This window comes from Equus asinus, chromosome 5, assembly GCF_041296235.1.
Source record: "Equus asinus isolate D_3611 breed Donkey chromosome 5, EquAss-T2T_v2, whole genome shotgun sequence".
NCBI lineage: Eukaryota > Metazoa > Chordata > Mammalia > Perissodactyla > Equidae > Equus > Equus asinus.
In genome coordinates this window covers 93,928,263-93,944,785 of record NC_091794.1, presented here as the reverse complement: position 1 = coordinate 93,944,785, position 16,523 = coordinate 93,928,263, and the positions used below count along the sequence as shown (strand labels likewise).

The following is a 16,523-nucleotide window of genomic DNA, read 5'->3' as shown; positions in this document are numbered from 1 at the left end:
ACAAATATTTGTGTGTTGCAGTCTGCCTCAGTCTGTCTGTCTGCTCACAGAGCACTCCCACCCCTTCCCAAGGGAGATACCCCCAAATCCCATCCAGTCACTAAATTCAGCTCCACATCTCTCAATCAGCTGCAGATAGCATTCCTTATGGTGAGTTATGAACTAAAAGAACAAGTTATCTGTACCCCACAAACACAAATGGCAGGGTAAGAAGTGGGTAACCTCAATACTAACTCCTATTGAGAAAAGGAAAGAATGGAAGATGTGCAACAGTCACTGGTCCAAAGCAGTTCTATTGCTTAAGGAAGATTGTCCCTGAGCTGACATCCGTGCCAATCTTCCTCTGTTTTGTATGTGGGACGCCGCCACAGCATGGCTTGATGAGCAGTGTGTAGGTCCGCACCCAGTATGCAAACCTGCAAACCCCAGGCTGAAGCAGCCCGTGTGAACTTAACCACACACCACCCGGCAGGCCCCACCAAAGCAGTTCTGAATCCCCACCAGTCAGACATGTCAAAGCCCTCTTCCCTGGGGCTGGGGGCATTCCTTGATTAGACCCTGATTTCTTCTAGGAGGGACCCCTTTGTCTATTGTTCTTCATGGCTCCTGGCTGTGCCCTCTGGCTTGTTGGTTATCCTTCAAGGCCGTATCTGAGATGGGCTTTAGGGAGTATGACTACCTTGGAGAATGTGCAGCTTTCACAGCCCACTTCCTGCTAGTGCAAGCAGAGGGGCCTAAGAGTTATTTTAAACCTTGGCCAGCCAAAGGCTTGTGTGTGTGTGGTAAAATATATGTAGTATAAAATTTACCATTTTAACCATTTTCAAGTGTAAAGTTCAGTGAGTTAGGTACCTTCACATGTTGTGTGACAATCACCACTATCCATCTCCAGAACTTTTTTTTTTTTTTAGTGAGGAAGATTGGCCCTGAGCTAACATCTGTGCCACCTCTATTCTGTATGTGGGACACCTCCACAGCATGGTTTGATGAGTGGTGTGTAGGTCTGTGCCTGGGATCCAAACCCCCGAACTCTGGGCCGCTGAAGCAAAATGGGTGAACCCAACCACTACACCATGGGGCTGGCCCCTATCTCCAGGACTTTTTCATCTTCCCAAACTGAAACTCTATAGCCATTCAACAGTAACTCCCCATTCCCCCTCCTCAGCCCCTGGCAACCATCACTTTCCTTTCTGTCTCTATGAATCTGATTACTCTAGGTACCTCATATAAGTAGCATCACACAATATTTGTCTTTTTATGACTGGCTTATTTCACTTAGCATAATGTCTTCAAGGTTCATCCGTACTATAGCATGTGTCAAAATTTCCTTCCTTTTTAAGGCTGAATAATGTTTCATTGTATGTGTGCACCACATTTTGTTTATCCATTCATCTGTCAATGGACACTTGGGTTGCTCCCCCCTTTTGGCTATTGTGAATAATGCTGCTATGAACATTGGTGTACAAATATCTGTTCAAGTTCCTGCTTGGGTATATATCCAAAGTATATATTGCTGGATTATATGATAATTCTATGTTAAATTTTTTGAGGAACTTCCATACTTTTTCCACAGTAGTTACACCGTTTTACATTCCCACTAGCAATACATAAGGGTTCAAATTCTCCACATCCTTACCAACACTTGTTATTTTCTGTTTTGGGGGTTATTTTAATAATAGCCATCCTAGTGGGTGTACAGTGGTATCTCATTGTAGTTTTGATTTGCATTTTCCTAATGATTAGTAATGTTGAGCATCTTTTCATGTGCCTATTGGCCACTTGTATATCTTTGGAGAAATGTCTATTCAGGTCCTTTGCCCATTTTTAAATCAGGTTGTTTCTTTTTTTGTTGTTGAGTTGTTGGTGTTCTTTATATATTTTGGATATTAATCAGACTTATGATTTACAAATATTTTCTCCCATTCTGTGGGTTGCTTTTTCACTCTGTTGATAGTGTCCTTTGATGAATAAAAGCATTTAATTTGGATGAAGTCCAATTTATCTATTTTTTCTTGTTGCCTGTGCTTTTGGTGTCTTATGCAGGAAATCATTGCCAAATCCAATGTCATGAAGCTTTTGCCCTATGTTTTCTTCTAAAAGAGTTTTATAATTTTAACTATTATGTTTAGATATTTTATCCATTTTGGGTTAAGTTTTGTATGTGGTATAAGATCAAGGTCTAACTTCATTCTTACATATGTGAATATTCGGTTTTCCCAGTACCATTTGTTGAAAAGACTGTCCTTTCCCCATTGACTGGTCTTAGAGCCCTTGTCGAAACCATTTGACCATATATGAGAGGGTTTATTTCTCAGCTCTTTATTCTATTCCATTGGTCGATATGTCTCTCTTTATGCCAACACCACATTGTTTTGTTCAGTGTAGCTTTGTAGTAAGTTTTGAAATCAGGAAGTGTGAGATCTCCAACTTTATTCATCTTATTCAAAATTATTTTGGCTATTCAAGGTCCCTTAAGATTTCATATAAATTTTAGGCAGTCAAAGGCTTTTTTAGTTTGAGCTCATAGTTTCTTTGGCAGTACAATTACCTCAAAACATTTTTGATGTATAAGTCAGAGTTTTCCAGAGAAACATGACCAATAGGATGTATATGTGTGTGTGTGAGTGTGTGTGTGTGTGTGTCTGTGTGTCTGTGTGTATATATGAGAGATTGATTGATTTTAAGGAATTGGCTCATTTGATTTTAGAGACTGGGAAGACCAAAATCTACAAGGTGGGACAGCAGCTGGAGACCCATGAAAGAACAGATATTTCAGTTGGAGTCTGAAGGCAGTCTGTTGACAGAATTCACTCTTTCTCAGGGGAAGTCAATCTTTTTTCTTTTAAGGCCTTCAACTGATTGGATGAGGCCCACCCACTTTACGAAGGATAATCTCTGTTACTCAAAGTTAGCTGATTTAAATGTTAATCTCATCTAAAAAATACCTTCACAGAAACATCTAGAATAATATTTGATCAAGTATCTGCATACCATGGCCTAGCCAAATTGACACATAAAATTAACACAATAGATTTCAGCTCTATTTGCTTCTAGTCAGATCTATATGACACTAACCACACTCAAGTTCTTTTCTAGATAGAATTCTCAAGCTGAAATATTTATTTGCTTCATCACCCTCTTGCCTCACTCTCAACATAATGGTTGTATTGCAGTTGTGTGAAATAAGTGGGAAGGCCACACTCTTCACTTGATATTTGCCTTAGAGGTGATCACATCTTGCACATCTTTGTCCAAGACCTTTTCCAATCTCATACTATTTGCTGTCCAGAAGCAGTCAGCTTTTCCAACCGTGAAAGGCCCATGATCTCTGGGCTTTCTCTATTTCCCTTCCATCGCTGCTTGAACACGAGCTAATTCTCATCTAAGTTCACCTCTTTCCTCTAATACTTTATAAAGGCACCTGTACTAGTTATTAAGTTATTGTCTTAGCTCCAACCCACCCTTCTATTTTGCACTGGAAGATCCTGGAGCTTTGCAAATCGCACTTTTGCTTCGTCAGCTGGCTCTAGGTTTAGCTCTGCCAATAATGGCCACTAGAGGGAGATAGTGAGGCCAGAGGAGGAAGACAAGGCTCCTTTCTTCTGTTTGCTTCCTGTTCCCGTGAGGTCACCCTAGCAATGCTCCTTCACTCCCTCAGCAGCAGTTCCTGCCTGTAGCAGCAGCTGAATCCACTTTGCAGTTTTTGCTAACAATTGCAGAACTAGCTTCATGGTGTCCCAATCAAAGACACCAGCACCAGTGCGGTAACACCCCTTCCTCAGAGGCGTTGGTCCCTCCTCCAAGTGCAGAGACACTGACGCCAGAACCGGTCTGGGAGGTCGGAGCTGCAGCTCTGTAGGGCCCCTCTGCTAGGTTTCTAAGTTTTAGTAATAACAAGCTCTTCCCTTTGTTCTCTTAGCCCTAGGAGTTATAGATGCTTCCTGCTGTTGCTGTCTTCATGATATCTCAGAGTTTTCTTCTTACCCTTTCAGTTATCTAGTTAACAACTTTATACCTAATTAACCATTTTAACCATTCTTTATATTAAATTCTCTCTGTCCAATGACTGGTGTGTTTTCTCTCTCATTGACTGGGCCCTGACTGATCCTGAAATTGGTACTAGGAGAGGCCTTGGGAAATAGACCTCAAAAAATGGGATTAGGGAATGGGTTTGGTTGTGTCATTGGGTTTGGATGTGCTAAGCTCCTTGCCAATGAGAAAAGTGATGCTACTAATCCATGGCATGCTGTGGCATCATGATTAATCAAATTATCACCTGTGGTTATTTGTGATGAAGTGCCAAGTAGAGCACTGGTTTGGGGGCCCAAGTGCTTGTTGCAGTTGACTGCAGTGATGAGGACTACAGGGACCTGGTATGGGAGGAATTCTTCTGACTGCAGCAGAGTCCTTGCAGAAAGAAAATGACAAGCTCTCAGCTCAAGTCATGGTCATAGAGTCATAGAGCTTCCATGACAGCCATAAAGAATCTCTTATTTCTTGTAGCTACCAGACTTATTGCTGCAAATAAAGCAAAAATAGTGTGTATATTGCAGAATGACATCAGTTGAATTCAGTCTTACTAAGTCTTTCCTGTGATTGAGAATGAGTGGGACCCTGAAACTTGGAATGGGGGCTGCCGGTTTGACTTTCTTCTAGGTTCTCAGAGTCTCCTCCATTCTGCTAGCAGATGGCAAGGAGAGCAAACATCAGCACCTGGGAGTTTCATGGGCCAGGTTGTCACTTCCACTCACATTCCATTAGCCAGAATTAAGTCACTTGACCACACCTATCTGTAAGAGAGGCTGCTAACTGTGGGAACTGGTGAGAATGAGTAGTTTATGCCACACTAAATGGATCACTAGTGACATTTAAGATAGACGTTTTAGGGGAGTGATGTAGACAGAGGCCAAATTGTAGAAAGTTAAGAAATGAATAGGTGACAAGGAAGAGCTAGCTACTCTTTAATATGACTCTACGGAGAGAGAAAAAGATTAACCTGAAGCTAGAGAGAGGAGGTAGCCAAATATGGAAAGCTGTTTCTGGTGTTGACTTTTTAGTCTAGCTTTGCTTTTTAATTGATAGAGGAGAACCGAGCATGTGTTTGCAGTCTTGATGAACGGGAAGAGAGACAGGACATGAGTGGAGGGTTGGCCATGGGCAGGAGGCCCACATCTTGAAGATGAGAGGAAAGGACAGATGCAAACAGAGAGAAATTATGAGGAAGAGAGGAAGGAAGCTGAAAATGATGCAGGATAGTTTTGATTTCTGTAAAACAAGAAGAAAGAAAAGGTGTAGGGTTGCAAGAGGAGCCAGCTGAGGTGGGACAGCAGGAATCTGTACTGGGACCAGTATGTCCACAGCCAAGGAGCAAGAGGGGAAGAAACCCACAACGTGCTTCACTCCAAGGGCAGGCTCATCAAATCCAGAATCTTTGGTACAAAGGAGTATGGCTGGGCAGCCTTTGGCATGTGTAACAATTAGTGGTCCTTGAGGTCACTGTTGTTGCCTTTCTACCCCTCTGCATCATGTATTTTGACTTCTTTTCTTACTCTCTCCTATCCGAGTCTCCAGCTCTCTCTTTTCCTATACTTTTCCTTCAGTTTTCCAGTAACCCCAGTGTGGTGGACAGACCCTAAAGTGACCCCAGTGATTCCTGCCTCCTGGTATTCACACCTTTGTCTGATCCTCTCAAATTCCACTGAGACCTGTGACTTGCTTCTAACCTATAGAATACGACAACAGTGATGAGATGTCCCTCCTGTTACATATATAATAAGTTATATGAAAACTCTGTCTCAGCAGACTGGAGCTAGAGACTCTCCTTTGTGGGCTTGATGAAGCAAGCAGCCATGCTGGAGAAGGCGGCACAGCAAGGAACTGTGGTAACCTCTAGGAACAGCAGATGGCCTCTGGAACCTGAGGGAGGCCTCTAGCTGACAGCCAGCAAAAATCACAGGCCCTCTCTCATACAGTCGCAAGGAAATAAATTCTGCCAACAAAACCTGAATGGGCTTGCAAGTGGATTCTTCCCCATTTGGGTCACCGGGTAAGAATGTAGCCTTGCTGACACCTGGATTGTAGCCTTCTGAGACTCCAAGCAAAGGACTAATCTAAGCTGCCCTGGGGGCTCCTGACCTGGAACCTGTGTTGTCTTAAGACGCTAAATTTGTGGTAATTTGTTACATACCAATAGAAAACAAATAGACTGAGAATTCCTGAAAAACACTGGGGTCCTGTGGCATCCACCCTACATTAGGTGACACCTAGGAAACCCTGGGTCTGGATTCAAATCACAGAGCTGGGTGAGGGAGGCCAGAGGATGTGTCACACACACCCACTGGCACTTGGAACTTCAAGACAGTGGTTAACAGGCCCCTGGCTTTCAAAGCCGATTGTGTCCCCACCCCCACCCCTGCCTGCCTTGCCAAATGCCTGTCCAGTCAGTCCTCAGAGACGGGTGAAGCGGGGCCCTGGAATTACAGATGGCCAGAAGCAGATCACGAAGTCTACCACGCGAATCTCGGTGCTTGGCACAGTGCCCGGCACACAGGGGCCGCCCAACTAATGGTTTGATTGCAAAAGAACAGAAGGAGCCCTCGGGCGCGAATCTGCCGCCCCGTCATCGTGCAGAAGGGACCAGGGCAGCTGGGGGGCGGCAGGGACTGCCCAGGGCCCTGCAGCAGGTCGGACGGGGCCGCGGGGCCCGAGCGCCATCCCGGGCCCAGGCGGAGAGGGCGCTGCGGCGGGAGGCCTCGCCGGGCGGGGGGGGGGGGGGAGGGGGGGAGGGGGAAGGGGGGCGGGGCGGGGCGGGGCCGTGGGGCCGCCCCCAGAGAGCGAGCGCCGCGCGCCGCCGCCGCCGCCACCTCCGCCGCTCGGCCCGGGTCCCGGTGCTGCGCGGCCGGCCCGCGGGGCGCGGAGCTGAGGCCGCGGCCGGCTGCATGAAGGACTGCGAGTACCAGCAGATCAGCCCCGGGGCCGCCCCGCCGGCCTCCTCTCCCGGGGCGTGCCGCCCCGGCCCCGCTGCGCCCCCCGGCCCGGGCCCCGGGCCCCCGCCGCCCGCCGCCGCGCCGCGCTGGAGCAGCAGCGGCAGTGGCAGCGGCAGCGGGAGCATCGGCCGCCGCCCACGGCGCAAGTGGGAGGTGTTCCCGGGCCGCAACCGCTTCTACTGCGGCGGCCGCCTCATGCTGGCCGGCCACGGCGGCATCTTCGCACTCACGCTGCTGCTCATCCTCACCACCACCGTCCTCTTCTTCGTCTTCGAGTGAGTTCGGCGGCGACCCCCGTCCCCGCCCCGTCAGGCCCCCATCCCCTCCGCTCCCTGCCGCGTACCCCATCTTCCCCACCCATGATGGGCACTCCAGCCCCTCTGGTCCCCTGCTGGGCATCCCGTCCTCTCCCATCTCCGGGACACTCCACCCTTCCCAGCACCTGCCAGGCACCCTCCCCTCCCTGCTTCTCCACGGCCTGCATCCTCCCTTGCCTCTCAGAATCTGCCCTCAGGCCTCTCCAATCTCCTCGCATATCTCTAAGCCGTCCTCCTTGGTCCCCTCTGCCGGTCCTCCCTTGCCTGTTTGGATACGCTATCTATGCTGGTCGCCTCCGCCACTCCCAGCCACCCCATCCTCTCTGGCCCCGCACTGGCACCCCCATCCTTCCCTGGCACCCAGCCTTTGCCAATCTCTGCCAGGGACACCACCCTCCCATGCCCCTCCGTGACCCCCATCCTCTCTACCCTCTTAGAATCTGCCCCCCAGGCCTCCCCTGCTCCTTGGATAGATCCCCTCACTCTTGCCTATCCCATGGACTGTCTTTTGCCCACTCCCCAGGTTCTTTCTGACCCCTTGAGGCATCTTTTTTTATAGCCCATCCAGACAAAACTTCTGAATTTCTTCCGTGTCCTTTGGCTATATAATCCCACCACAAAGTTCCAAACCATCTTCTCCGTTCCGTCTAGGGTCCCCCTAGGGTCCTCTCATCACCTCTGTACTCTCAGACCCGCCCCCCTTGCTATCTCCTCAGTCATTCTCACACTAGGCCCTCAGGCAGTCTTCTCTCAAACATCTTTGGGTCTGTCACGCCTCCCCTTCCCTTTCCAGCACTTTCCTTAGTTTCCCCAGAGCTTCCAGTCCCCCCATCAGCCTCCTCCTGTCCCCTCAGACATCTCCCAAGCTCCTGCCCCCCACCTCCTGACCTCTTGGCTTTTCTTCCCTTCTCAAAATTCCACAGCATCCCCCTGGCCTGTTCCACAGCAGGAACAGCTGCAGTAATGCCTTCTTATTTTTCGAGAGCATCCAGAGTACTTTCGTGTGACAGGTCATGTTTGCCCCCATGGGTTTTTGACCTCTTCATATCCCTAGTGACCCAGGATTGGCCCACACTGTATCACCATTTTATTGATGGAGGAAGGGGTACCTGTCGCTTTACCAGGTCACATATTTGTATCGGAAGTTTTCCACTCTGCTCTTGGTCTCTGGCTTGAGCCACCTGCTGTGTGACTCCTTGCACACACCCACCCCGTGCTGCATGAGCTCCACCTTCCCCTCCTAGTTTCTCTCCATCCTTTGTGGTCTTACTTAATTATACAGTGTGGTGAAGAACTCTGTCTCTCCAGCCAACAGGCTTGGTTCAAATCCCAGCTCCACCGTACACTAACTGTGTGACTTCGGGGCAGTTGCTTCACCACAGAGCCTGTTTCCTCATCTATAACATGGGCTTTATAATAGTACCCACCCCCTTGGGTTGTCATGAGGGTGCCATGAAGTCACACACATAAGCTTTTAGTGGTAACGAGCACTTAATGCTGGCTGCTGCTATTACGTGTCTTCACCAAAAAACCCTTCCCAAGGGCCTGTGGCCATGATAAGGCTGCCACAAAGGCACAGCCCCGAGGTACCCTTTCCAGCTGCCGGGTCATGTAGCTGCAATCTTGGGTTTCCCTTGAAGCAAGGTGAGGACTTCTACAAATTGGCTTCTCCCTTTTGCCCTTCCTTTCTGAGTCAGGGTAGATAAAAAGTTCCGGGATAATTTCACAAGCAGAGGCTCAGGGGTGCCCCCAGCCCCCAGCATGGCCCCTGGGCTGAGTTTCAGATCCCCCTCATTGAGCCAGCCTACGTGGGTGTTTTGAAAGTGCCTTTTCCACTATCCCCCCAGCTCTCTCGGGTCCTCCCAGGCAGGCTGCAGCTGAGGCAGGAGGAAGTGATGCGTGCTGTGGTTGGCCCCTGTGACCCTGCACAGGGCGAGTCGGTCAGTTCAGAAGCAGGACCTTCTCTAGGCTGAGTGGATATATCTTCACTGGTGACGGATTTGTCCCCACAGAGGGAGGAAGCGAGGACTTCTGGGTTCAAGGAGAGCCTGTGAATCGTCTTGCCTCTGTGTCTGTCCTCCTCACCTGGGGTGGTGGAGTTGGTGGGAGGGTTTGGGTTCCAGCCAAGAGCTCACCTGGCTCTGAACTGGAGTGAAAGGTCAGTGGGAACCTGGCACTTAGGAATGCTGCTGCTGAGGGTGTGGCGGGTCAGAGGCCCTGACACCCTCCCGTTTCTCTGGGGGAAGATGAAGGTGGCTCTCTAGGGCCTTTCCTTCTTAGGATGGGTTTGCCCCATTCTTTGGTTTGGTGGATTATTGCCCAGGCCTCCCGGCTTCTGCCCTACTTCCCACCCCCAGACAGCAGCCAGAGTGCCCCTTTAATTCTAAGTCAGATCCGAGTCCTCCCTGGCTTTCAGGATAAGAGCCAGAGCCCTGATAATGGGCTTCCTCTCTGTCCCCATCTCCTCCCACTATCCCCTGTGCATTCCCCTCCAGGTACATTGGCCTCCTTGCACATACTTACCTCAGGGCCTTTGCACAGTTTGGAACACCCTTCTTTTTTTTTGAGGAAGTTTAGCCCTGAGCTAATTGCTGCCAATCCTCCTCTTTTTGCTGAGGAAGACTGGTCCTGAGCTAACATCCATGCCCATCTTCCTTTACTTTATATATGGGACACCTACCACAGCATGGCTTTTGCCAAGCGGTGCCATGTCTGCACCCGGGATCCGAACCATTGAACCCCAGACCGCCGAGAAGCAGAATGTGCGAACTTAACCGCTGTGCCACTGAGCCGGCCCCTGGAACACCCTTCCTTTAGATAGCCTCGTGGCTCACTCCCTCACTTTCTTCCGTCCTTCCCCGACCATGCCTATAACGTAGCAGATCACCCCACTCCCTACTGTCTCCTCTGCCCCGATTTACTGTTCTCTGAAGCACTTGTCACCATCTGACATCCTGTGCCTGTTCTTTTTGTTAGTTTCTTGCCTGTCTTTCTCCATGAGAGTAGGACTTTATTCTCCTCCCTGTGGTATTCTCAGTGCCTAGAACAGGGCCAGCTATGTGGTAGGTGCTCAATACAGTAAATATTTGTTGGAGAGCATTTGCTGGGACTCCAAAGACTCCACTCCTGTCACTGGCTGGCTGGGTGACCTTGGATCTGGCAGTGGGCCACAGGCCCCCTCTGTAAACGCCAGGGGCTAGGACTTGGTGTTTCTGTGGGCTCTGCAGGTCTCAGACTTCAAGTCATCCCATCCCCCTCGCACCCCTAGGCGCACCACTTGTTGCACATGAACTGGTTGAGTTGCCACGTGGGTGACATGGAGGACCTGGCTCTGTTTGAGGTTCGGACCCCGGGAGCACGGAGGTGTTTGGAGCAGAACGTGGCCTGCTTGGAGCCCTTGGCCTTGGCCAACTCTGCTCCTCAGAGGCCTCTCTGAAGGCTGGAGCCTCTGACGGTGGAGGCTCCAGAATCAGCAGGTTCACTTCCTGCTACTGTGCCAGCTCCTGGAACTTTGGCTGAATCGGGCCTCCCAGCAGCTGGTCATCTCCCGAATGGCAGTCCCTCACCCCGTCAGGTACCACTTGGGATGCCAGCCTTCAGGGGAAAATGGCAGTGGCTGGACCATGCTGTTTCCCCTGGGCCCCTTCATCTGGCTGACCGTATTCATTCTTTAGGTTTTAGCTCAGGCGTTATCTCCTTCAGCAAGCCTTTCCTGACTGTTCTGCCACTTTCCCCTTCCCCATTGTAGCACACAAAGCCCTGGGTGGCAATTCTCTGTTTATATGTCTGCTCTCGCCACTAGACCGTAAGCCTCATTGAGGGAGCAGGGGACTCTTGTTTTATTCACTGCCATTATTCCTACTGCTTGTTGAAGGTATTGCCTGGCACGGAGAAGACCTCAGTAAATATTTGTGGAGTGAATGACTGGCTGAATGAATGAGTGAACACTGTTATGGATGGTTCATCTCAAGTGACAGTCTAATTCATTGGTAGTGGCTGCCTGAAGCTCTGTGTTAAGAAGGATTCTGAGGCTGCAGCTAAATGCAGGAGTTAAGAGAGCTGCAATCTATTGATCATATCTGCCGTGGGCTCAGGGGGTAAAGTACAAGGATCAGTTAGTGATGACCGCTCTAGGCATTGATAGGGGGAGTGGCTGCACTTAGCTAGGGGCTGTTCCTCTGCCTCAGGGGGAGGCTCCGTTCAAGCTTGTGGTGGTGTTTGCAGAGATGAGACCACCTGCCTAGTGCTGTAGTTCTGTGCCCCAGGGAGCCCTTGGGGTATCTGCTCATCTCTCTCTCCCTCTCTCTCTCTCTAGCTGTCCCTTCCTGGCCCGCCAGCTGACCCTCGCCATTCCCATCATCGCTGGCATCCTCTTCTTCTTCGTCATGAGCTGCCTGCTGCAGACGAGTTTCACCGACCCTGGGATCCTGCCCCGGGCCACCGTCTGTGAGGCAGCTGCCCTGGAGAAACAGATCGGTGAGGCTCCTACTCCAGCTGAAGCTGTGTCTCCCAGCTCCTTGATTGGAGAGGAGGCCTGATTTTCCCTTCCCACACTATGTTAGCAACTGGGGATATGAGAGTGAGCAGGGCAGGCTGGAGCTAATGCTAGAGTGGAGGAGACAGATGACAAACAAGGGAGCAAATAAATAAGCAAGAAATGCCAGCAAGTGAAGGTCGTGATGGCGGCCAGCGTAGTACTGAGTGCTTTCCGGGAGCCAGGTGCTGTTTTCACCTCTCTATGTGCATGATCTTATTTATTCCCCAGTAATCCTGTGAGGTAGGGACTGTTGTTATCCTCCTTTTGCTGATTAATTAAACTGAGTCTCAGGGAGTTAAGTAATTGGTCCAAGATCACACAGGAAGTGGAAGAGCTGGGATGAGGCTCCAGGCAGTCTGACTAGAGCCCCTGCTCTTAAACCTTCATACACACTTATTCATTCACTCATCAGACATTTATTGAGCTCCTACTCTGTGCCAGGCACTTTTCTAGATGCTGACGATACAGAGTTGAACAGTCTGCCAATAATCCCTGCCCTCTTGGAGCTGACATTCCAGTGGGAGGAGAAAAACAGTAAACAAACAATGAAATATCTAGGATGTCAGACAGAAGAGGAGAGCAGGGAGGGAGGATGAGAGCTGGGGGAGGGTGTATGACTTCAAATAGGGGGGTCAGGGAAGGCCTCGAGAAGGAGGTGACGTCTGAGCAAAGACCTGCAGAAATGAGAGGTTGAGTGTGTGGGTATCTGGGGGAAGAGTGTAATAGGTGTGGGGAGTGGGCTAGTTTAGCTTAGGTGGTCAGGGGAGGCCTCTTAGAGGAGGTGGCACTTGAGATGAGCCCTGAATGGTACGATGGAGCTAGTAATTGGTGGTCTGGAAACAGTAAAGGCAAAAGCCCCGAGTGGTAGACAAGCTGGTGTGTTTGAAGAATGGCAGGAAGGCCAGTGTGGCCAGAAAGAACCTGTGCCCCAAGGCACCCCAGGTGGTCCTTGATTCCTCCCAGACTGCTGTGTGGGTTCCCCTGGGTGACTGGGCACTGGGGCCAGGGCCTTAATCTCAGCTTGCTCCACCCAAGCTCCTTCCTGCTGAGAAGCCATGTGGGTATTTGCACACATCAGGGGTTTCCGGTCCGTGGTTGGCTGCTTCCCCTAACAGGGTGACTGTCAGACTTTTAAATACCCACCTGGCCCTGAAGAGACCTAGTGCTGTAAATGTCAGAGCCCTGTAGCCTCCATCATGGAAAGTCATTCCACTCATTCTCTGGAGCAGCTCAGGCGGGTGGGCAGGAAGAAAGAGGATGTTCTCTTGCTCTGTCTGGTCTTTGTCTCAGGCCCATCCTCAGCCGCGCCCTCACTGCTGTCTTTCTCTGCCTGCATCCAGCTTCCTTCCCCCTCACACCCCTGGGCCACTTGCCACTTGGCCTTTCGGCTTCTGCTCCTTCAAAATCCCACGGTCTGACCTGGCCAGTCCACCTGGGAGCAGGAGAGGCTCAGCAGCAGCCCCATTTCTCCTCCCTCCAGGTTGGAGCTAATCGTGAGGCAGGATTGTTGTCCAGTTCAGCCTTGGCTCAGAGGTCTGGCTGCCTGGAATCCTCTGGCCTCTGTGAGCTGTTTGGGTAATATTGACAACAGTAATCCCCCATGTTTGGGGAGAGCTTGACCATGTGCTGAGTGCTTCCCATCCATTATCCCTACAAATACTTACAACAGCCTGGCTGTACCGATGCAGAAACTGAGGCAGCTGGTCACATGGCTGGGGAGTGGAGGCACGGAGACGGAGTGTGTACCTGTTTCCCAAACCCCTTGCTTTCTCTTCTGAGATGGCCACAGGGACACAGCCCTAGTCTTACGTGGCCACACCCCCTACATCCTTATGTCTCAGCTCAAGTGTCCCGTGCTCTGGGAAGCCTTTGTGAGCCCAGTTGAGCCAGACTTTCCATGACATTCCCAGAGTGTCATGTCCTTCCGTCTTGGCCCTGTGCTGTAGGTAGTCTTACAGAATTATTGGGCAGGCCCAGTAGCCTTTCCTGGACCCTGAATGTCTTATTCACCTTGTCTGCCATGTGGAAGGCTCAGTGACTTTGGCTGAGTGGACGAGCCTCTGTGGAGGTCCTACTTACTGTCCCCAGGTGACTGGTTGAGAGACAGTTGAAACTTCTCCCAATTAGGCATTATGGGTTTGACTATCTGTGTGTTAATTCTATAGGCTGACTCCTGACTTCAGAGGGGTAGGGGAGATAGGAGGGTAGTGGGGTGGCGAGGCTGAGGCATGGGGTTCAAAAACGAATCTGATGTGAGCCCTGCCTTCTGGTGTTTTCCAAGCTAGCTTAGTCCAATGTGGATGGCCTGACTGGCTGCCACAGGTGAGGTCAGGCATTGGAAGAGGATCAGAGAAATCAGGAGCGTCTTCTGCCTGGAGGGTTTGGGGAGGCTTTATGAAGAGGTGCCTTGAGCTGCACCTTAAAGTTTGGGTGGTGTTCAAGCACAGGAAGTGTGAAGGGAGTCCTCCAGGCAGATGGAACAGAAGGAGGAGAGGACCAAGTGGGAAGGAAGGGGTACAGGCGTGGGACCCTGAGCAGGCCATATTGGCTGGAACACAAGGAATACTTCAGAGAATTTGGGAAATTCCTGTTGGAGGATGGGGTGGGGTCAGTCTTGTGGGGTCCTGAGTGTCAGGGTCGGACACTTCCCTTTGAGAACAGTTGCGAAGCCTGGAAAGTGGCATCTTTGGGGCCTTTGAGTTCTCAAACTTGAACAGGAGCCAAATTTGGGGGTGTGGCCAGTAGGTTTCTAGTCAGGGTGGAGCAGATTTTCTTGAAAAGGACAAAGGTCACGGAGACTTTTCCAGAAGGTTAGGGGCCAGCTCTGAGGTGAGTGGTGCTGTTCATATAAATGTGAACTGATTACCTGGCCCCAGGCCCTTGCAGACAGTGTGAGCTTCTCACTGTGGCCTCATAGGCCAGCAACTCCAGCCCAACAGGATCTGGCCCAGGGCTCCAACTGTGCAAGGACCGTCTGGGGGGCCGGGGGGTGACCAGCTCCTCCCAGTTTCCCCAGGACTGTCCCTGTTTTAGCACTGAAAGTCACGTGCCTTGTTGGGAAACCCCTCAGTTACAGGCAAACCAGGGCAGTTGGTCATCCTGGCCTGAGATCCTGACTTCTCAGCCAGGGAGCTATGCGACTGGATCCCCCTGCAGGGCCACACAGAGTCGCCTGGAAAAGAGGTAGGAGGTGAGAATATTGTCCCCAGGAAGCTCTCAGTCTGATTGGAGAGAATGGAAACATCTGAATCCAAGTGACAGACACTCAGAGTTACAGCTCACAGGACACGCAAAGGCTGCCTCTGTCTCCACCACCACACAGCAGGTCACAGATCGCATCCTGTGTGTCTCCAGGATGTCTCCCCTCAGGTCCTTCTGAAGCCCATGCCCTGGGGCAGACCTGCTTTGTTTTCCACATGGATTGGCTCGGGACTCTGCTGACAACGCCCCGATGCCTGGCCTCTCCCTTCAATCCAAGTTGTCTCTCCTACACCCAGATTTGGCCCTGGCCCTCCCTGGCTCAGAATTTGGGTGACTTCCTAGTGCCCTCAGCAGCATTTCCTGAAGCTCGGCCACTGGAGTACAACCTTCGTGACTTGTCCCCTTTCTGCGTCTCACCTTGTACTTTCGTTCTTTAGTACTGTCCTTTAAATGGCTTGCTTTTAAATGCATTTCACAAAGAAAATTCATATCACTCCTGTAAGCAGAAAGTCACTTGCTCTGAACAGAAGATAATGGTAAAAACAAGAACATAACAATGTTACAGAATTCTTGGTGGTTACAGTTGCCTGTGGAAAGCACCCACTTTGAGGCCTGTGAGCATCACAGGTATTAGATATTAAAAGTCGAGACTTTTCCCCTTGATGGAGTCACAGGCTTGAAAGAGAATTGAAAATGAAGTAACTTTCTCATCATGCGATTCAGTGTTACTTAGTATCACAGCCAGGAAACAGATCATCTCTCACCTTCCTGAAAACTCACCCACTTAGGCACAACGGCCTGCAGGATCAAGGCAAACTCCAGCCCACCCCCGCCTCCCGCCACTCCGGGCTCCCACAGCCGCTTGGTGCAGATTAATGCCTCTGTGCCTTTGCTCCCTCGATCATCTCTGCTGCCATGCCCTCCTTCCCAGTGAGCCCATGATCTCGTTCTTTCTGATCCAGCTTAATTGCCATGTAGTCTTTTCTTGCTCTCTTGCATACTGCCTCTTGTCCCCACCCCACATATTCCCTGTGTTCTGTGGAATACCCTTAACTGGCTAGCTGTGGGTTAGACCTTTACATCTCTAATTCGCACCATCATCCTACAAGGTTGATATTATTATGACCCAGTGAGGAAACTGAGGCTCAGAGAAGTTGAGCAGCTTCCTCAAAGTCACAAGCTAACAAGTCGTCAGACCAGGTTTCAAAATGAGATCAGACTGGCCCCAGAGTCCCCACGCTTGACTCACAGTGCCTCTTACACTGACTGTAATTATCCACTTCTGCTCCCTGTGCCCTTAGGCTGAGCTCTTCCTATATCCCCAGGCCTATCACTGTGCCTGGATGTGGTAGGGGCTCCATAAACCCCAGGAATGAACAGAAATGTTCAGATGGGGATCACAGTGGCCCAGCACTCACAACCTGGGCACTGTGGCTGACCTTGCGCTGCCCTGGAAGCAGGGGAGACCGCAGCCCTGCAGCT

The 16,523-nt window shown here is 50.6% G+C and overlaps 1 protein-coding gene across 3 annotated transcripts in view; it reads left to right on the top strand.

The window, feature by feature from the left end:
• Positions 1 to 6,825: 6,825 nt before the first annotated feature.
• The window catches only part of ZDHHC18 (zinc finger DHHC-type palmitoyltransferase 18), a 28,192-nt gene continuing 18,494 nt past the window's right edge, over positions 6,826 to 16,523 (top strand). The window contains exons 1-2 of one of the 3 annotated variants that reach the window (XM_044770118.2): positions 6,826 to 7,261; positions 11,619 to 11,779. In XM_044770118.2, the coding sequence (XP_044626053.1) occupies positions 6,939 to 7,261; positions 11,619 to 11,779 (484 nt within the window). In that variant the 5' untranslated portion in view covers positions 6,826 to 6,938. The remainder of the gene's footprint in view (positions 7,262 to 11,618; positions 11,780 to 16,523) is intronic. The other 2 variants (XM_044770119.2, XM_044770120.2) reach the window with 2 other exon arrangements.